At 38.6% G+C, this 21,996-nt stretch overlaps 1 protein-coding gene across 1 annotated transcript; it reads right to left on the bottom strand.

Annotated features, from left to right (window-relative positions):
• Positions 1-643: 643 nt before the first annotated feature.
• LOC100498409 (insulin receptor substrate 2) lies at positions 644-21,712 on the bottom strand. The gene is made up of 2 exons (XM_002933008.5): positions 18,462-21,712; positions 644-3,436 (listed from the first exon to the last, which is right to left on the bottom strand). Exons 1-2 carry the CDS (start codon positions 21,478-21,480, stop codon positions 3,432-3,434), a joined length of 3,024 nt encoding a protein of 1,007 aa, XP_002933054.3. The 5' UTR covers positions 21,481-21,712; the 3' UTR covers positions 644-3,431.
• Between the last annotated feature and the right edge of the window lie 284 nt (positions 21,713-21,996).

Raw genomic sequence — 21,996 nt, 5'->3', positions numbered from 1 at the left:
GGTATTCTGGGGTCAACTTACTTATTTTCCACTTTTACCATATATATTCCTACTACCAAAAAATACACAGCCTGATTTATATGCCATGAAATACAGTATGTATGCACTATCTTCATTTTCATCTAAATGCCACATACTGTGGTAATCCTATGCACAATGGGAATCAAACCATTCAGTGGACCCTTGCCTTCCATATGTAGGATATTTTTCCTTGGTCCCTAATGCTATGTGGGAGATAAGATGCTTGGAAGCTTTGAGGCTATTTTTAGGTATTTATTCAAAACCACCAATTTTGGGAAACCATCGCAAATCCATAGTTTGGAGACATGGGTGCCCATTTTGATGTCACCTGAATGTGTACTGTTCAAAAATATATGGTTTTGGGTTTCAATGTATTTTTTGCGTTTTGTTCCCGCAAAAATTCAGTGAATGTGTTGAATTTTTTAGTAGCTCAAGTGGAGCAGTTTGTATGTAACTTCCTTTTGGGGTCTCTAAATGCCAGATTCTTTGGGTATCCTATGTACAATGATAAAATACAATAAAATAGAAATGTCTGTTTCACAGAAAAATGACAGTGAAAATGTGCTTGATGTACCTCTAAGATAAAGTTACCAAATCCAAGACAAGCAAACACAACTATAAATTATCATAAATAATGTATTTATTGCATATGGCTATTAAGACAGCATCCATAATCAATAAAGACTAAATACAATGCACTACTCTAGGTCAGTTTATTTTCGTCTCCAGCAGCATCACATTTATATTAATATATATATGTATATATATACACACCATATACATCGGAAGACACTGCAAGATAAGTTAAGTCTTTTGTCATACCACAATAGCAAGAAATATATTTAACATCATGATATTCAAAACAATATGTACCCGGTAAACAAAAACTAAGCAAAAAAAAAACAAAAACAAAAAAAACACTGTCTAATAACATTTAAAGTTACAATAGCAAAATATTTTAATTTAAAGGACTTTGGGCAAAAATGTACAAAGACATAAATATACATTATGGTGTTAATGCAAACCTGTACATTTTGGTTGTATTCTGTAAACTAAATTTCAAATGTATATATTGCATAAGCTTTGTGTGAACTTTACAGCTAGATTTGAGCTAGATTTTAGGAAGCCCATCATCTGCATAAGTAAACTGTAAAACAGAGTTACACAATATTGATTTTATAATCTACATTAAGTTTATAATTTAAGTATAAATCAGACTTCAAAGTCAGCAGGTCTGTTCGTTCAGTGCCGATATGGTTACATAGCAAATATTATTTCTATTTAATTTGGAGACTAAGCCAAAAATACTTTAGAAAGCCTTTATATCATAGATAGATAAAGGTATATAAAAGTACGCTATAATCATTTTTATAACCAAACCGTTTAATTTGTGGTCCGGATGTTGCCATATAAAGCACTAGTTTTTTCCCGCCTACAAGAATTATACTACAAAAAGCGTAATAGAAAAAAGAGAAATTAGATATGAATTTACATTCATTTTTGTCTGGTAATACAATCCATACATGTAAGACTTTCATTGTGTAAGCAGGAAGACATGGCGCTGCTATTTAACAATTACATTTGCAAAATCCATTGTTCAGGTTCATAGAAAGCTCTCTCTAATTTACTGTATCCAGTCCTGTCAAGTGTCACGCATTTAGCATGATGGGCTGATCTGCCTTACTGCTCTCCTGCTGGGAGGGAAAGAAATCATGCTGTCTCCAGGTCCCTCCTTTACAGCTACCTACATGCTACAGCAAAGATCTGGACAGTTCAAAAATTCATTTTCACATCCTGCCCCATCCCTCCATCTCAACTCACAAAAAAAAAAAAAAAAAAAAAAAAAGATATATATATATATATATATATAAATATATTATAGCTTTCAGTGCTTAAAAAAGGGGTGTGTTTGGGCATGGGTCATGAGAAAAGTCAGTAAAGGGGTGACTGGTTAAGCTAGGGCACCATGCATTTTGCTATGAACCCCTTAACAGCTCTGTGGATCCCAACCCACATTTTTAAAATAGAAACAAAAGAAAGTCTAAGAAGCAGAGAAATAATGATTCTATAGCAGAGATAAGCAACTGTTGCTGCTCTAGCTGTTTTAGGTTTAGCAAGCTAGCATTCCACCAATGGCAGGTTGATAGAAGTTACGCCTCTAAGGAAGCCAGAGTGCTGAATTAGCCCCCTTCTATAGTAATCTGGTATTAGGAAATTAAGGAAATACATTTCTACTTATAAAAAAATATATGTAGTACAAAAACATGGTATCTGTCCTCTTTTCTCAGAACACTGGAAACCAGACCTTGATGGTCACTTTTTTTTTTTTTTTTTTTACTGCCAATAATCTGAGTACACAACATTACTTCAGATGGGATATCTTATTTTGAGACCTGGTTGGTTAGGGTGGAAGAACCATTGCCATCTGCTAATTTCAAAATTGGAATGGGGCGGGCAGGGGTGGAGATGTTACAAAGCATGGATACTCCATTCTGTGGCACATGAATGGAGATTTTTGGTTAAGAGCAATGAGGCTGCTAATATGTTACAATCTTTTTTTTTAAATATAAGTACCTTAGAAATTAAACAAACATACAAAAGCAATGACATTAAAATATATAAAATTATTTATCAATGCACACGCAAAATGTTGTGGTGAAAATGTACATAATTTACTGTAAATTATATAAATAACCATTCTCTGCCTGCTATCAGAGTGCATACAATAAGCTGCCAGTCCAAATGTAAGGGCTCCAATAAGGCTCAGTTCAACTGAGCAAAGCATGTCTTGCTGTCACATTTTTACATTTACAGATTTGTTTTGGTCCACTTTTAAAAATAATTATATTACTTTTTAAGCATTCAGTTTGGTGTCCTGGTGTGACTGTGTCACAAGTAGGTTCTATTTGACCCATACCAAAGTCCTTTAACTGTTCTAGAAGGGTTGACAAATAACCCAGGAAGCTCCATTATGCAAGGAAACTTGAAATCTGTTACCAATCATCTTCTCTTGCTTTTTTTATATTGTTTACTGAGGTAGGACATCCAGTACATTTTATTGTAAAATATGCCAGATGTTACTGTTTTATTTGATGCCCATAAATATCCCAGCCTACAGAAGAATAACGTAGGTAGATGAAGGCCTCAGTTCTTAGTTACCGACTTGCATGAATATAGTTATCGCTTTCTCAAAAGATTGGTTTCCAGCCATTTGCGTCACGTGTATCATGACGAATAATGCCACTGAACAGCACAGGGGCAGCTCACTTTGTCGTGGTAGCCAAGTTCAGCACAGTATATACCTGAGCAAAACTCTCTTGTCCATCAATTAGGAAATAACAAAACTTTAGCAGCATCTGGTTGAAAAAGTAGGCCCAAGGATCTTTTTGTTGGATGTAGAGTTGGTGTTGTTACTCTGTAAAACAAGAAAAAGACAGGCTCAAGTTAGGCATTAGAAATAATTATTAATGTAACATATAAATTCAGTTTTAGCTCCAGCTTCATTTCTGCCTTTTAATCTGAACTGAGCTATACTGTGATGATAGACTGTTTTTTTTAGTCAACAGTTCTCAAGGGCTAATCCTACATGCTCCTCAGCCTGTCACTGCTTTCTATATTAATTTATCTTAAATACGGTGCCTAAAGCACACGGGGAACTGCAGGACCTCTGCTAAAAAAACAGTAAAGCGTGTAGCCATTTTCCTCATATCCCTGCCCTATACCTTTGGGCAGTGCTGTCAAATTTCTGTGGTACTAAGTACTAGAATTTTTCTGGCCTATGTGAAAGTCTGTTTTGGCCACTCCCTTTTTAAAATGCACCCACTTTAAACCACACCCATCTTACCACAAACATTTTTAAGACCATACCCACATTAATGGTGGTTTCACACTAAAAAGAGAAATGGTTGGTGCTTGCTGCAGGTATTTCACCCATCACTCACTTGTGAAAAAAGTTAATTAAGTCATATTAAGCCATACCCTTAAATCCATATGCCGTCTCCTCCCCTGTAGACGGCACAGTAACCCCAAACACACAATTATACACATTTGGGACCCCCTAACTATTTCCAAAGGTAGCATGGCACACACAGGGGCATAGGGCCGGCAGAGTATGGCACACAAGCAGCATAGAGCAGGCAGAGTATTCAGAATCTGAGGTGTGAACAATGCAGGGGGCCAGTTATTCAGTACTGACACCATTTAAAGCTTACACAAAAAGAAGCAGTCAAAGCAGATGGGGCCTCCGGTTGGACAGCACTGCCTTAGGCTAAATTCCCACTGAGAAATTAGTCACCCATGATAGATCTCTGCTACTGCGGGCAACTAATCACTATTAAATGCCTTTCCTCCGGTTACAAAGAGAATCGCTGGTGGCAAGGCCTACTCATTGCTTAGGTTTTATGAAGTTGTCTGCTGAAGGAAACTTTGCACAACTTCACCTACGGTAGCAGAGATCTATCATGGGCAACTAATCTCTCTGTGGGGCATTACCCTAAAATTTTAGTACAGTGCACTTAATAGTTTGCTCCATGGTCACTAATCTCAGCAAGAGAAAGCTTAAGTAGTTAAGGTGATTCCCTCTGCCAAAAGTTTTGTCAGCGCCTTGCTGCACAGACAGTATTCCATCTGGTACACAGAAGCAAAATAGGGAAATCCTGCTTCCTGTTAAATGTAATGCGTAAAAGTACTAAAGTTTACACTACTTTGTTCTGCAAATGTTGTTTGCCTACAGAGCCATCAGCTATGACACCAAAGTCAATATAACATCAGTTCTACATCATTTGTGTCCTTGATGATGTGGAAGAATCTTTATTATCACGATCCACTAGAGTTACTGTAGCTGATTCTAGTCCATTGTACTCTGCTTTGTGTTCATAAGGAGATTCCTTCAAACAACTGGCAAGTAAAAGTCACACTGCTTACGCAGGCGGGTGGAAACAGCACCACAATGCAAACACTGCTTTAATCTTTGTTTATAGATTCACTCACTCGATATAGGGTGAAAAGGAGACGCCTTAATTTAAGGAAAATATTAGCCCTTATTATAACATATTTACAAAAGGCAATGTAAACCACAAGGGTAGAATTTTAATTATGTGTTACTTAAAGAAAAAGGTTCCCACCATGTAAAGACAACAAATTAAAAGGGGTGATATTACTTTTCAGTACAGTGGTACAGCCAAACAACTCATTTTTTTAAAGCTCATGGGTGCCCTGGTAGCTTTTGGTGTTTGTTTAGATACAGCACTCCAGGATAAAAGAGCACAAGGTAAACTACCACTTCTCTGTGCTCCAGTACTAACTGTCCCAGAGATTTGGCAAGAAGCATACCCATTCCGAAATAAACATGTTGTTCAAGCTACTGCAAAAGATCTTAAGAATGCATTATTTAATGCTCCTAAGCACGTGCAAACTAACGTGTTAACAGAAGGATTTATGCCTGAAGTGTGCTGTTAAATGATGAGTGAATAAGTGTATATCTTCCTACTATGCTTAATATCTATATCAAAGAGGCAAAGGGAACCATGAAGTTCAGAGTTAATTGTCATTATGCAAGCCCTGCTGTCTTTGTTTGCCTGATGTGCAAATAGAATGTACCGGATGAGAAGTACAAACGGAAGCCTTGAATTTACTCAAGAAACAGGTGCAGAATGGGATGTGAATGTTTCCTATATTATTCAATTACAATGTGCCCTGAGTTCTTCAAAGCACAGAAAGTGATTGTATTCTATCCAATCATAAAACCAAACTTATGAGGTTCAATTATTTAACATCATGTAAAATAAACAGTACAGTCCTAAAAAGACTAGATTCACTTAGGCATTATGGCACAATTGGTGGAGTAGTCACTAGTCCAATGCGAAATTAAAGAAAACTGTTCAAGATTACAATGGAAGTTAGTTCTTTTATACATTTTCAGCAATAGTTTGGCACTCGATTTAATCCAACTGTGCTTTTACTTATGTACCGAGCCACCTGCATGTACAGCACCCCTAAAATATTTTCAGGACCAGGAAAATCTGCCTTGGCAAATCTTATGTTTTAAACAGTATTTTGACTGAAAAACAAGCTGTGTTGTGTACGCTCACTTTCAACTGTGGTTACAGAAAAGGGATTCTTAAAACTGAGTGGAATTCAAATAAACACACGCATTAAGCAAGTCAAGTCTGGCTCACATTACATATGATTTAGAGCACATATTAAGTGACTCCCTGACCCAGCAGCAGTGTACCTAGAAATATTCTTAAATGATGCTCAGCTATGCAAATATCACAACTACTAAATAAATATAAAGGAAGAACAGTATAGGACTAACATAATTAATATATACCTAAAACAAATAACAGTACTGTGGGAAACATTTTCTCAGCACAACAACCCTTTAAAGCATCCAAATGTAAGTGTGCCGTGCCAACCACCATAAAGCATGATGCTTATATTGGTACTTAAATGATCTTTTATTGCATAAAACTGCTCTAACAGTATTCAGAAATGCAATAAAATGGATTCAGATGACAGTCCATTTTAAGAAAAGACAGACAGTTGCAGACATATTATATTATATTATATTATATATATATATATATATATATATGCTTAAAGGCAGATAATGTAATGGACTGTTAAGTAACATCCCTATAGCAAGAGCAACTCTTCATGAAATAGTGATGGGATTTTTGCATATAAATAACTAGAAGAGCACATAAGTCCAATGACCAATCCAACAAATGGATATCTAACCATTCAGAGAAGTGTGGGAGTTAACGGCTGAGTGCCCTGCTGCTTAAGTCATACAATGTACAGTTTATTTGACAGAAGACCAAACAGCAGGAAGTGTATAGAAGTCAATAAATCTGAACAGAACAAAGAAATGTGGCAACAGACACCCACTGTGATCAAAATAAGGGGTGTTAGAGGTATAAAAAAAAATCATGTAATCACAATAAGGGGCATATTTATTATAGTATATAAATCAACATCACCAGCGATGTTGCCAATAGCAACCAATCAGATCTTTGCTTTTATTTTCTAACGTAACTGTAGATGCCACTTCAAATCTTATTGCTTAGTGATGTTGGTTTACACACTTAAATAAATATGCCCCTGGGTGTCCTGGGTGATTTATTTTGATTATGGCATATTTAGGGAAGACACAATGCAAGACACAGGAAGGCTTCCACCACCTGTACATTCTAGGTAACTTTCCCTGTTGATGCTAGTATTAGTCCTTTGACGTTACACCTATGTCCCATCTCTGACCCTTTCTATTAAAACAAGCCGCTCAACAATGTCTAATCCAATGCGTCACATAATCCTACTTAATGCTAGAGAAACTCATGGTGCTGTTCGGGTAGCATATTTTTCTTTTTATTTAGCAAGAACATCTCGGCCTATTTCTAATAACTTTCAGTTCTGCTAACAATAGTGTAAGCTGAACTGATCCTAAAGACTACGAGAACTCAAAAGCAAAACATTAACACTGTGAGTGACAGAGAGCAATCTGTGAGATGCACATTTACCACTGAAGTGTGAAAATACCTAAAAACTTCACCAAAACACAACACAAGCTTTTTGAAAAGTAAACATATTTTTTTTAAAAAATGTAACAGTAGTAAACTGTCAATAGCCTGCCTCCTTTAAATCCAACAATTCCTTGCACAAGTGATGTCAATAAGGAAAATATAATCACAGTGCATTGCATTGTGGGTTATGTGGTTTCTGTATGCTGTGGAGAAGTTATTAGAATTTGTAACATTAATGATTTAGTCCCTCCTCCCCTGCCAGGATTTAAAATGATGCAGAAAGAGAAGAACTGTTTTGCAGCTGCACAGAATATTCTTTATCTACATATTAGAAAATGAGTGGGAGCGGCCATGATTTTAACCATGTCCGATACCTCACTAACAACATTTCATTATGGCTGTTGTCTCATTGCAGCAATCATATGTAAATTTGCAAATATCCAAAAAGGATATTTTCTCTGCGTAAAATAAACTGCACTTCCCGAACCTACATTTTTCATTTAAAAAGGGAAAAAATGAAAAGGTGAATTTACCAAAATATGAGTTTAGAGCTTAATACATAAGAACTCACCCACGTTCAATTCATTTCTATTTTTAGAAGTGTTTTTGTCAAATGGTGAGTTCTAATTAATACTCCTCTAAAAATCCCATCTGAATGAAAAGAACACGGGTGAGTTTTTAATGTATTAAGCTCTAAACTCTGAATCTGCCCCTAAATCTCAGTACATATTAACAATACATTTTCTTTTAATTTCTTAATATGTCAGTGAAAAATACAGATACCATAGGGCATTTTCAACATGCAGAATCTGGGCAGGCAGTTATTTATCCATGAGCACTTGCCAAAATAACAAGATGGGTCTTTTCATATTCTACAATCAATTTGTCTGGATTTTAGTGGTAAATATCATGTAATAAATGTTTTGGACGGACTTATAATGCATTTGCCAATTGTGTACGTAAGGCTAAGAAAGTTGTACTAAAAACTGCCAGGCACGGATTTCCTTATTCTCACTTGTTACCACCACAAACACGGAACAGGGTCATAAGCTTATATGACTATCACTGAATCGGGAATCCCTTTCCAACCAGTTCTACAAGATTACACTTCCTGGTAATACCAACTTCTCCTGCTGTACTTTGACTAATGTTAAAGGGGTTGTTCACCTTTGAGTTAACTTTTAGTATGAAGTAGAGAGTAATATTTTCAGACAATTTGCAATTGGTCTTCATTTTTTTAGGCTGGTATATGAATAGGAGAGGACCTGAATAGAAAAAGAAGTTATAAAAAGTAACAGTAAATCTATAGCTTCGCAGAGCAATAGTTTTTGGCTGCCAGGGTCAGTGACCCCCATTTGAAAGCTGGAAAAGTTAAAAGATGAAGGCAAATAGTTCGTAAACTATAAAAAAATAGATAATAAGACCAATTGAAAAGTTGCTTGGAATAGGTTATTTTGTAACATAGTAAAAGCTAACTTAAAAGTGAACCACCCCTTAAAAAGTACATACTAAAGACAGAATGCAATAACTTGACAGACACATATTTAGGTCATGGCACAAACTACAGTAACCAGTACATATCTACAAGGCCTACAGTATTTTGCCATTTATTATTATTATTATTTATTTATAAAGCGTCAACATATTCCGCAGCGCTGTACAATAAGTGGGTTTCATACATTGGACATACAGAGTAACATATAAAGCAATCAATAACCGATACAAGAGGTGAAAAGGACCCTGCCCAAAAGAGCTTACAATTTACCATTTATAGTTAAAAAAAAAAAAAAAAAAAAAAAACTAGATAAGAAAAAAAAATTGAATTCAGGCTGGGGAAATTGCCTCTTCCCACACTGCCTACCATAGCTAAGGGTCAGCCAGCAAAGAGTGGTTTGTGCAGGGAAGTCTCATACAAACTGATTATTAAACAATATAAACAGACTACTACAAGATGCATATCCAGCAATTTACCATAATGCCAGTAGGAATGTAATTTCAAATGTTTTCTTGCCTTGCTGGAGGAGATTTAGCATGTCTGCCATAGCCCTTATAAAAACTTTCATTATTTTTACTGCTTAAGCCAACTTTAATCAATATATGCAGGTTACAAAACTGGGCACAGAAAATATAAGGAAAGAAATATACTTGTGGCAGTCCACAGATTAATTAAATAAAATTACCAGGAGAAAAAAAAGAAGTCCTCCATTATTATTTGTGATTTGTGTAAAGATATCTAAACTTTTACATGTATGTATTAATTAATTTTTATGGATTATTATTGTTATTATTTTGAGATTAAAAAGCCAAGGTCCTTGTATTCCAAATGTTGTCTCTTCGGTATCCTAATCTCAGTTGAATTGTCATTATTGTTTGTCACCAAATTCTGCTATTCCCTTGCTGGAGAGCAAATCTTTTTGTCTATTTTACACTGGGTGAGGAGGCAGATGGCATGCAATCATTAGCCTATTGTCATCAAAAAATGCTGGGGTAGATTACTACTGTGTTGCGCTTGTCATGGCAGGTGCATGGCCCTGAGGCTACCATCTGCTGAGGAAGGAAATGTTCTCCTAAAAGATATGAAGAGAACTCACAAATGTAAACAATAACAATGAATCTCTTCTGATTGGTACAAATCTTTCAGCAGCAAGACACATTTTAGTGGACCTACATATTTAGAAGCCTCCTTCACAATCCTTTATCTGAAAAGAAGCTTACCAAATCTGGTAAGTGTGGTTTGGGGTCACCTATACGGATACACATACACATGCATATGATAACTGCAAAATCCCCAATCTACTACTTACTGCAGGAATAAATGGACAAAAATGTTAAAGTGAATAGCCCATGTAATAATACAGTGCAACTCCAAAAACCAGCAGTGGCAAAATCCAGAGAATCACAGTGAATGGCTGTAACTGGGTGCAAATTACACAGATTCTCTTTGTATGTCACCATGTCTTTGCTGTTAAAATACCTTATGAATCACATGCCTTCACAATCAAATTCATTATAGTAATATTTTAATTCCTTTATCAAATGCGAATGCCATTTTTTAATGCATGTTCACAATGAATTGCCCTCAAAAATGTTACCCACAAATTTGGAAACACACAGGTGCAATGGGCACAAATTGAAGGGTGCCACAATTGTGCTGACATTTTCAGAAATATTCTACAATGTGAGTAGAAAAAACATGGCAATTTGTGTCCATAATTTGCCATTCATACCTTGCACTGTGTTCATATATGAACCTTAATATTGTTTAGGTCTTGGTCACATGGGCAATTAGCATGCACACTGTGGCCACATCTGATGAGCTATCAAGAGCATAATCGGTTATGTTGTTTCTCAGCTACTAGTTTTCAAAATTGCATACATGAGGCAAAACAGGGAAGGAATGTTGCATGATTTACCCTTTAATGTTCAGTATATATAAATGTTGCAGTATATGTAAATTGGCAGAGCACTTCCTCCCTGTGCAAGTGAGTGCCTATTTTGGAAGTGAAAAGTTGATAAAGTTAATTATCCCCAGTTAATAGCAACGTCTGTAAGGCTATAAAAGACACTAAAGCTAGCCATGCACTAAAAGATTCACTCGTTTTGTGACATCGTTTTGTGATCATTTGGTCCTTGTGCCACATGTACATTTACAGCAAACATGTCATTTTGAAACAATGTTGTAAATGTAACCTAATATTAAAACACATTCTATTAAAAAATATTTAATGTATGTGTATGTAACCCCTTAAATATCAAAATATATATCAGGCAGGAAACTTACATGCATCATAAGTGGAATTTACTTATAAAAATGACTGTGGCAACCAAATGGGTTAATATACATGAAGGAGTCAGTAATAATGAAGTGCAGTGTTTAGTCCTCACATCTGCTCACATATAATTAATGCATTACAATCAAGTACCTTTGCACCACCAATAAAACAGATTAGCTCACTTCTTTCAGGCATCCAGTGACCTTGAATACAATTTTGGCACTGTGCACATGCCGAGCTCCAACACCCACTCTAATCCTGAGCTCACAGGCAAAGCCTGGGGTCTTTTAAGGGCAGCAGCTTTTCTCTTCTTTATTAGAACTGTTTATGATAAAGGATTCCCCATTCCCGCCTTTGTAACCAACTTCTAAAGGATACAGAGTGCTATATTTTCTGCCCCTAAAGTGCAGAAGAAACTGTGCTTTGTTGTGCTATGCAATATTTCTTTACGAAAAGCTGGCATTTTTTCAAAGGGCAAATTAACATGCATATGTGTTTCCAAGCTCAATTTCCATATGCTACATCATTTGGGGGATTTATTAGAGTGCTTTAGAACCTGAAGTTATTACAGTGTATGCATACCATTCTTGTTTTGACCCGCCTGCATTCCATCTGCTTTTCTAATGCTTAAGTAAAGTTATGAATTGATTTTTTTTCTCACATTTAAAACATTCTTTTCATTTTTAAGCGTATTTGCCTCAGCTAAACAAACAGATAGCACTCATACATATAGCAAACTCCTAAAGCCATAACAATTGCCACCATTTTCAGTTATTCCCACTTGCATCCCCAGGATTAAAATACATAAGGGAGTGTTTTAATCAATGGGCACCAAATGAGCAAAAGAGCAGTAACGCCCACTGTGGTATGAATCATATGGAGGCTAGTGAAACAAGGTCCCAGACATGAGGAAGGTATTCATCTACTCTCTATAGTAGAAGTATGCATGCTGTGAACAAAGAAACCAAAAAAATCAGATATGTACACATTCTGATAGATTATTAGTTAGCAGGAGTAGTGTGCCTAAATATTTTTTCTGCAAATCTTTCTGAAACTCGATTTCTATCCTTAATTAGCCTAGCAACCAGGCAGCACTCACAGAAGAAAGATGAGCAATGTAAGAATAAAATGTAATCCTCACAGCTGATCTGTTTTTTTTGGTTGCAGGTTCTGTGACCCTGAACAATCAAATTAAATTTTTAGTTGCAGGCAAAAGATAGGAAAAGTAAAAATTCAAAATAATAGACCAGCTGAAAAGTTGCTTAGAACATGTCCACTATTACCTGTTATGTATATAGTGCCAGAACATTTATGCAGAGTTTTTTTTTTTAGAGTAAATCAGTTAACCTGTAAGGCTGATGTCAGATGTGACGTATTCTCGGCAAGCCTGAAAAACACTTTCTGAGAATACGCCCCGCCACTGTTAATGCGGCCTACCTGTGCTTGCACCGGAATGAATGAGATACGCTCTGGTGCAGGCACATGTGGCCGAAACACACATAATGCATTCTCTCGCGTTTTTATGTGTATTTCAGCTACATGTGCCTGCACCGGAGCGTATCTCATTCATTCCGGTGCAGGCACAGGTAGGAGGCGGAGGGCGTATTCTTGGCAAGTGTTTTTTGGCCTGCCGAAAATATGTCATGTCTGACATCAGCCCAAGAACTTCACCTTTAATGCACATACCCATTAACCGTTTCCCACTGTAACAAAAGACAAGAGTACAAAAAAAAAAAATTACTGTTAAAAATATTATTGTATAAACAACACCAACAGATATACATGATGAATTCTGTTCTTTAACAGAGCCATTGAATCCATTTACTTCCAGGTGGCTTACTTTTTCTGACCTGCCACAGTTAATGAATATACATCTTTGTTTAAAACATACAGGCGCATTTGAAACCTTCCTTCTCTGGTGTTCTTTCTGTTGTTTATACTTGCTGAACAAGTGAATGTAAGACTGTCTTGCTATCTTGAAAGCAATCAGAAGCAATCATCAAACTAAGCACTTCCTCTGCCCTAAGCAACAACTGTTCTTGGTTCACGCTTAGAACAAAAATGCCATTCAGCATGGTCTACAATCATGTAGCTTTAACTATTCTGCGTAACCATAGGAACTTATGAAATGGCTACTGGAGAGAAACACACAGTCCTTTATGACACTTAAACAAATATTGATGAAACATTATCCCTTACAAATTAAGAAATTATATCAAATACCCATTGATTTACAATTGTTCAGCTAGTTCAAAGTTCAGCTAGCAGCAAAACGGTTAGGAAAAAATAATCGTTTGTGCCTGGAACCTTTTACAAATCAGTTAAATCTATAGGTGTCTGTACACGAACCAAACTTTGGGTTATCCAATTGCTTGGCTTGTAGGCTGAATGAATGGTCAGGTATTGTGTACATCTCTCTGTTCTCATTGCTGCAAATGACTCTTCATCCCAGGTCTTTATCTGCTATCACAACTTCTAACCACCATGAAGGGTCATCAGCATCTGAAATTTTCATTTCAGACAGACCATCCGCAATCGATCACTTAATGGTCTAGACTGCACCCTGATGTGCCCAGGTGGTTAAGCGGTATGGTAAAAATCTGAAAAATTCTGATATGTAATGGCCAACTTAGTGTTTTGCCCTTCTTATTATGCGTTTTCCAAGGTTCAGAGGATGTCCATTGAAGATTCTAGGGGGTTGTTTCATGTGTTTCTTTAATGCTTTTTCAGGCTACCAAAAAACATGGTGCTTAGGGCTGTTACAGACGGGAAGATTAGTCACCACGCAACAAATCGCCCTTGTCGCAGGCGACTAATCTCCCCGAAATGCCATCCCACCGGCTAGAATGTAAATCGCCGGTGGGATAGCATCAGCGGTGCAGCGATTTGCCGAAATCGCCAAGTTGCCTTGAGAGGAAACTTCTGCAATTTCGGCTCCTCGTATGCCATCCCACCAGCAATTTACATTCTAGCCAGTGGGATGGCATTTCGGGGAGATTAGTCGCCTGTGACAAGGGCGATTTGTCATGCAGCGACCAATCTCCCCATTTGTCGCAGCCCTTAAAGTGCTCAAAGTAGTCCCAATATCCCGAACAAAAAGATCACTAGGCCATGATGATGATTTAAACAAAATGAATAGACAGATAAAAAAAATAAACTCAAAACACTGGTATTTAAATGTTCCTATCCTGAATTGGAAGAAAGGTAATGGGGGGAAAAAAAAGTCCCAAAGTCTGCATTTTTGTCAGATACTAGCTAAACTGCAGACACACCAGAATCATCCTGCTGTGACAGGAGCATGCGAGTCAAACCAGAATGGGTAAGTTATCAGTACTGTTAAGTAACTAATGCACTTAAATTGTGTAAAAACAACAGTAGGTCACATGCTAGCCTTTTCATGCAACACAGATTAGCGTTTCTATCAAATTCTCTTGACTGACTGAACTCACAGGGAGACCCAGCTAATGTCTGTATCCATAGGACCATTTCACACTAGGAAAGAAACACTGATCTTGAGAGGCATCCATCTACATATATAGATCAAGCTTCAAGAGACTGATGGGAATCAAAAATTGATAAAGAAATGTCTGCTAAACTGGGTATAACCTAATCTTCTGGTGGCAACGGTCTTACTATAATAAAATAGTAACTTCACTGTGACTGTGTTACAATTTATGATAGAGATATAATTGCATCTTAGCTTAATGCTACTTAAAATTAAAAAAAAAAAAAAAATGACAACAGTACTGCTTAGCTATTAAGTAATGGTATGTGAAATGGCACTGCTGTATTTTAGAGCTTTCCCATTCCAAGTTTCAGGTAAGTGAACCTATACCCGTCTACTAATAACATAAGTGATTATTGTATGAAAATATAAGTTAATTAAATAAATGTGGCTCTTCGAAGCCTTAACTTTATTACATTGATGTCTTTGCAGCTGGTGGTGTTGATTCAAAAATGTTTGGGGGGTGGGGTCTCTACAAAGTGGTGTGTTTTGTCTTCCTCAATTTATTTTTACCACAATAAGCAATATCGTATCACTTCTAAGGACTAATTTTGGGGACCCCAGAGACCCCAACCCAGATGTTTTATTTCCTGGGTGCATCTCATTGGGCATTCCCATTATGCCCCTGACCCGCACCCCAAATCACATATCCTGCTCTGCACAAAATTGCCTGTTTCTAAGGATTTCTGGTGTGTTTACAATGCTTTGCAATGGAAGGGGTTAACATACCTTCGGGTGTAAATTTCTGAGAGAGGGTGAAGGGGCCAAATAAGGGGGCTTCCCACCGAACTCGTATGAGTTGACATGTCTGCTCACTGTTTTGCACAACACTGGACTTAAACTAAACCAAGGCAGGGTGTGACTGGGAGTTGCTGCTCAAAACAGCTAGAGGGCCCACAGATTTCTACATATGTAGTGTAAGCTTTGCAAAGTTTCAAACACGTTCTCTGCTATTAACCATGAAAAATAACACGACTGTGCACTCAGCCATAAACATGATCCGGCTAGATCTTAAGAATGCACAGGCTGGACTTTGTCTCAACTGAACGGTGCCATATAAGGGCATGTTGTTGTCATACTCAGTATAATGCCCAATAGATACCAATCATTTCTAAAAAATGCTTGTGGTGCAAAGAATTTGGAATAATGCTGCATAGCACAATAATGTTGCTGGGTAACATCAGAATAAAATGCAGCAAAAGACAGTGAGCAGAGTCAATTCAGTTCACAATTTTTGGCAAGCTCTTAAGTACAGTAAAAGTACATCAGGGCTGTCAGCTATTATTAAGATCACTGTTTATAAGATACATAGCTGAGTATGCTCTGAAAACTGTACACATAACCTAACCAAAAATCTGCTGTGTTACTCTGCCCAATACATTAATGCTCAAATCTGGGTTTCAAGATTATAAGGTTGCACTTTTTAATTCATCTACAACACAGATTTCAAGCCTTGGTAAATTAGAACAGGAACCCCCTTAATCCCCCAACACACTTCAAGGCATGTTCCTTTTCCTTAATAATTCACAATAATGCAGTTATCAAACAGGGCACAGACCAAGTAAGAAGGTGTCCCATTTTCACATGCAGGCAACAAAGCTCAAGCTGTCTCCATTATGGGCTGTGCATTAAGGCAATGAACTTGTTTATCAACACTCTGATTCTAGTTACAACCCTCATCTTAAAGCAAATCTCATTCATAATTAAAACAATCCCAACACCACCACTGTCACATTATCAAGAAACCACATTAGAATAAATATGCACCAATAGGTGCTTTACGTTTTCATATTTCAGTATTTTAGTTGAATCAAGCAGTGCTTTAGCTAATGGCATGAGGCTAAGGCTGCAGATGTAATAAAAATCTGCATGTACAAAGTAAAGGTTTTCCAGAATAGACAAGAAAATATGCAAACCAAACACAAAAACCTTGTGTATAGTAGTAAGTTTTAACTGTTTACTGGTAGACACAGCGTCTACTAAACAGACAGCTGCTTTTGCTTTTATGACATTTTGGGAAATTATACATAAAAAGTCTCCCTGCCATAAAATAATAACAGACAAGCCAGAAGACTATATTTATGAATGAGTGTGTAACGATTAACAGTGTCACAATTAGATTAGAATGGATGCTCGAGTTAACTAGCTAGACACGCTGTGCAGTCTGAGGGTAAAATAATCTGTTTATTTTACCTCTTCTTTTATGGTCTATATAAAAGGGAAGGGATAGTTGCATTTCCAGTATTTGAGGGTATACATAACATGAAAAATTTAGAGCATATTTTTTAATAAAAAATGTTTTGTAAGAAATGCATTGCATGTTTGTTTATTAGCAGTGATGCTGCTGCTGCTGCTGCAATTAGTAATACAGAATATAAACTTATAATGTTGCCTATAAGGCTATGTAAATACAAGGTACAAGTACATGCACAGTAACTCACAGTTTCATTAGCTGCTTACGAAAAGGCTTACAAAACAACATACACATTGTAGACCAGCAAATGATGAGTTAAACATATATTTAGCTTTAATGCATTTTTGCAAGGTTCATTTATATTAAGCAGACACTGAGAGGCAGATAGAGCAAAGTCAACATTTCTTCAAAATGTCCATTAACAGCACCCATACTATAAGACGTGGATAAACTCTGTCCTTTCTATCAATGACTCACTAACCAAAAAGGTGCAAGTTCTGTGTCCCCCTCTGGTAAAAGGTTAAACCATATATATCCTTAATGTATCTGTAAAATGAGACCGTTCTTTTAGTGTGTGAGAGGAAAAAAATAATAAAACATAAAAAGAGAGATGTGCATTCTGTCTTCTGTAAGTGGGGAAGATGACATACAGGTCCAAACACAACCCTCTTTTAACTGTAAGATATGTCAGTACACAGTTTGAGAGAAATAATATTCCTATTCCTCTTAGACTGTTCCAAGACTGCTTTTTAAACCATGGTTATAAACACCATAGTGTTACTTTATCCTAAGGGGATTTAAGACAGAGCAAAGGTGCAGTTTTACACAAACATGCTAGTGTGTCATATGAGCTATTTTCAGATCAATACTGTTGTTTTTGTCAGAGGAACTGCCTTTAAGGACAATTATCACAAAAGTGAAAGTGCTTCATAAAATAAAAAATATAATATACCCAGTATTCACAGCAATAACTAAGTGTTTGCTCCAAATAAGCTCATTTAGAGAATTCGTCCCTGCCATACAGGATTTCAGAGGACTGTCAGGCTCACTTTCACACCCACAACATAAGACATTTAGAACACATTACAGAAGAGTACTAGTGCTGACAAACTCAGGTTAATTATTATTTATAACTTTGTATATATACACAACAACAAATGTATATTTATTTCTTAATCAACACCTCTCTGAAGCCAAAATTGGCTCCCACAATTGTTTTCTGTGGTGGTTCCCCATGTTTTTTCTATACTATACTAGCACTGGTATAATTATATCTTAGGCATTACAATCTTCTCACTAATCATAGACATACCATTCATTTAATTATATATAGTACTACTGCAGGACAATATAGTTATCACGGATGACCCTGCAAATAGCCAGAGGCTTAACATGAAAATAATAATCTTGCTAATAATAAATCTGTGCCAGTTAGGCTCACTCACCTCTGACAGTAGTTGCACCCTTCAGCCTGTTGTGCCCTAAGAAGTCAATGCTCGAATAGGACCCAATGTCAAGGCTTGCAAGTCCCAGGGCAGGTAGATGTCCCCTGGATGATGCTTGTGTTAGTAGCAGCAGGTTTCGCTTCTCAGGTGACAGTTCCATGGCAATATAATTAAGTCCATTTTGGAAACCAGCTGATGTTTCTCGGCACATGGGACTGCCACACTCAGGAGCCTCCAAAGTCTCACCACTGCGTGTGGACACATTCTCCACTGAAGCTGAACTGTGCCTTTTAGGGCTGTGTGCAAATGAAGGAGATACAGGGGTCACTTGGGTAGTGGAGGAGAATGTCTCTGAGCTATGACGACGACGCCCCCCCTGTGGATCTGCTCTGATAAGCTTTGCACCCCGGTTAGGATCTGGGGGAGGACTAGGCAGGCTAAAGTTTCCAGGTATTTTGTCCATAAGTAAAGTGAGACACTGTACCCCAGAACCTGCCCCCTCTAAAGAGGAAGTTTCATGGAGGGATACATCACTCATTGAACATGCTGAGATCTTCCTTGGACTCATCTCTGTATAATCCGAATTGGGACCTAGTGAGGAATTTATTTTTGATTTTGGAGAAGGGGGACAAAAGTCTAAATTCATGTAGTCTGAAACTGGGGAGCGCTGAGGACCAGAACCAGAAGATGAGGACGACGCAGGACTTCCACCCGCAGACAAAAGGACAGATTCTGTAGCAGTAGTGGGAGGAGGCACAGACAGGGATTCTTGCGGTCTTGTTTCCCCAAAGTAGATATGTATATATTCTCCACCTGGAGGGCTGGATGATTCTGGAGGATGTTCACTCATACTAGGAAGAGTGGGTAATGCAAGCCGAGAGGGGCGAGCTATGCGAATATGTTGAGAAGAGGAGGCTGGAGATCTCATCATGACATAAGGCTCAACCTCTGCTGGACTTATAGATCGGCATGCCACACTGTTAGTTTCGCAACAACTGTTTTTAGATTGCATATAGAAATAATCTGGAGGAGTAAAAGATGTTAGCGACTCTGCAGGAGACAAACGTTGGTGTACAGGTACTGTCCGAGATTTAGGACCACACCACATTCTCATGTAGCCATCTGGGGAATCTTCTTGAGAGCCTTCAAAAGTTTCACTGCAACAAGTGCGAGGCTGCAGAATTTGCTGGGGGGCAGAAACACTGGCTGGGCTCATAGGAACATAGTCTGAGGAAGAAACACCAACCCCATGAGACATAGGCATGTACCCATCATCCTGGCGACCAATCTCTACATCTGCATAATCCTCTGGATAAGGCTGATAAGATACCTTAGGTGATGATGACAGAAGTCCAGAGCTCCCCTTATATGTGGCACGAACAAGTGTGGCTTCATCAAGAGAAGCAGAGGAGACATGCGGTGGTGCCATTCTCTGTCTTCCTGGAGTAGTTAAGGAATAGGTCCTCTTACGAGCACACTTTTCTGCTACAGAGCCCTCAAGGTGACGACATGAACAGACACCTGGAAATTGTCTCTCCATTGACATGTAACCATTTAACTCTCCATGGTGAGGTGGAGTGGCAGAAGCAGAATCTGGAGTACCACTAGGACAGCTCAGATAAACTCTTGCTATCTCTCCAGGGCTGGAGCTGTACTCATCCAAAGACATGAAACCTGTGTCACTTGGTGAGCCAGATGCAGAGGCACTACAACTAAATGACTGTGGAGGAATTAGTGGATCAGAGGTTGAGCCATGTCCACTACTACTTCCAGATGATAAACTGATAGGGCTGGCAGCTGTTGGAGGGGATCGGGGAACAGGCATTGACATTGATCGACTATGTTGCAGTGGCCCTGGTATTGGAACCAGTTTTGTATTTCGTCCACATAAGCTCAATGTATGGGATCGGCTAAGTGGTGCTCGTAGCATACTGGGGCTTAAGGGACTTCCAGTGACTGTCCGGTTGCTTAGATTGTCACCTTCACTAGCAGTGCGAAGCCGGGAGGATGTGTTTGCTGAAACACAAACAGAAGTAGAAGGAAAATCTGTTCGTGTTCTCCTTGTTAAGCCAGTCTGACTAGGAGGCAATTGGTTCAGGTGATGCCTTCTGCCTGGCACACTGATGGGGTTTGAACTTGAGGACTGGCTTTTGCTACGAGGTCTGAACTCAACCAGCTCTCGCATAGCTTTCATCGCCTCCAAAATTGTCTCGTGTATGCTCTGAGCCACAACTGTGTCATCAACTTGCATCCAAATCTCCCCAGGTCCAGTGGAGGCTGAGCGGCCCACCTCTACGAAGAAATAATTGTCTGAATGGCCACAGCGCCTAATATTCATCAACTGCAGAGTGACTGAAGGAGTTTCACTGTTCAGACGGACAAAGCTGATACTGCGAGCAGACAAACACAGTCGGTACACTCCAGTCATGTTTTTTATCTGGCCCAGACCCCTGGGTTTTAAGTTCACTTGCCACATCTCCTTATAGACAGCATTTGCTGGAGTTATCAGTCCATAGTCCTCTGTCAGTGCAAGATGGTTAGTGCAGCTACTGCTACAGCTGGCAGTGCCTGGGCAGCAGCAGCAGCCTCCCGTACCCGCACACGCCTCCTTGGCTCCTCTGCCAGTGCTGAGCAGCTCGGTGAGGGCTCGGTACCAACTCTCCTGCTCCTGCTCACTATCTGCGGCCACGGCGAAGTACTCATCCCGGGTGTAAAGAGCAATTAGGTACTTATTCTTGGCATCTGCTCGTTTGTTGATATTAAGACAGCTGTCCAAAGAAATCACTCTCTTGGCTGCCGCAGACTTGCTCCTCCACTTCTTTTCACTCTCATAATATTCCAGTCTGGCAGCAGGGCAACCCTCGCCAGCTTCTCTCAATACAAAAAAGCGTTTGTGTCCATGCTTCTGTTTCCGCAGATAGCCACATTTCTTTACACTGCTACTGTTGTTGTTGTTGTTGTGGTTCAGATTTAAGCTGACAGGGAGTAGCGGCTGCACAGGAGAGTGCGGACTGGCCATTCTCTTTTTTTTATAAATCCAAAATGCTGCCCTTCGTTGGACTCAATAATAGAGGTCAAGAAAAATCATTTGTAGTTACATACCGCCCAACAGTCCCGCTTTTTACGGGCAGTCCCGATTTCCTAAGCAAAGCCCGCAGTCCCGGATCGCTGCTTGAACGTCCCGCAACGCCGAAGATATCCAGCTCCTTGGCTGCTGCCAGACAGCTAATCCCGACACTGTGGCGTCACCGCTACACGTATATAAGCGCAGTGACGTAGCACGTAGCCACCTTGTGGGAGTGACGGAGTACCGCTGTTACACAACCTGAAGCTGCTAGTGAGACGCGGCAGTGTGTGTAGAGCAGGGTAAGCTGCAGGCGTGAACTAAAACGGTGTTTTTCTTATCTGTTTCAAGGAACGGAAAATAAGACACTGTTATTTTCGTGTTGGTTGCTAGCCATGGCTGCTGGCACCAGAGTCTCAGCTACTGATATTTCATCACAAGTCATTTGTATTTTTTGTTTAGAGCTCCGAC

This window comes from Xenopus tropicalis, chromosome 2, assembly GCF_000004195.4.
Source record: "Xenopus tropicalis strain Nigerian chromosome 2, UCB_Xtro_10.0, whole genome shotgun sequence".
Taxonomy (NCBI): domain Eukaryota; kingdom Metazoa; phylum Chordata; class Amphibia; order Anura; family Pipidae; genus Xenopus; species Xenopus tropicalis.
This window is presented reverse-complemented; position numbering and strand designations above follow the sequence as displayed.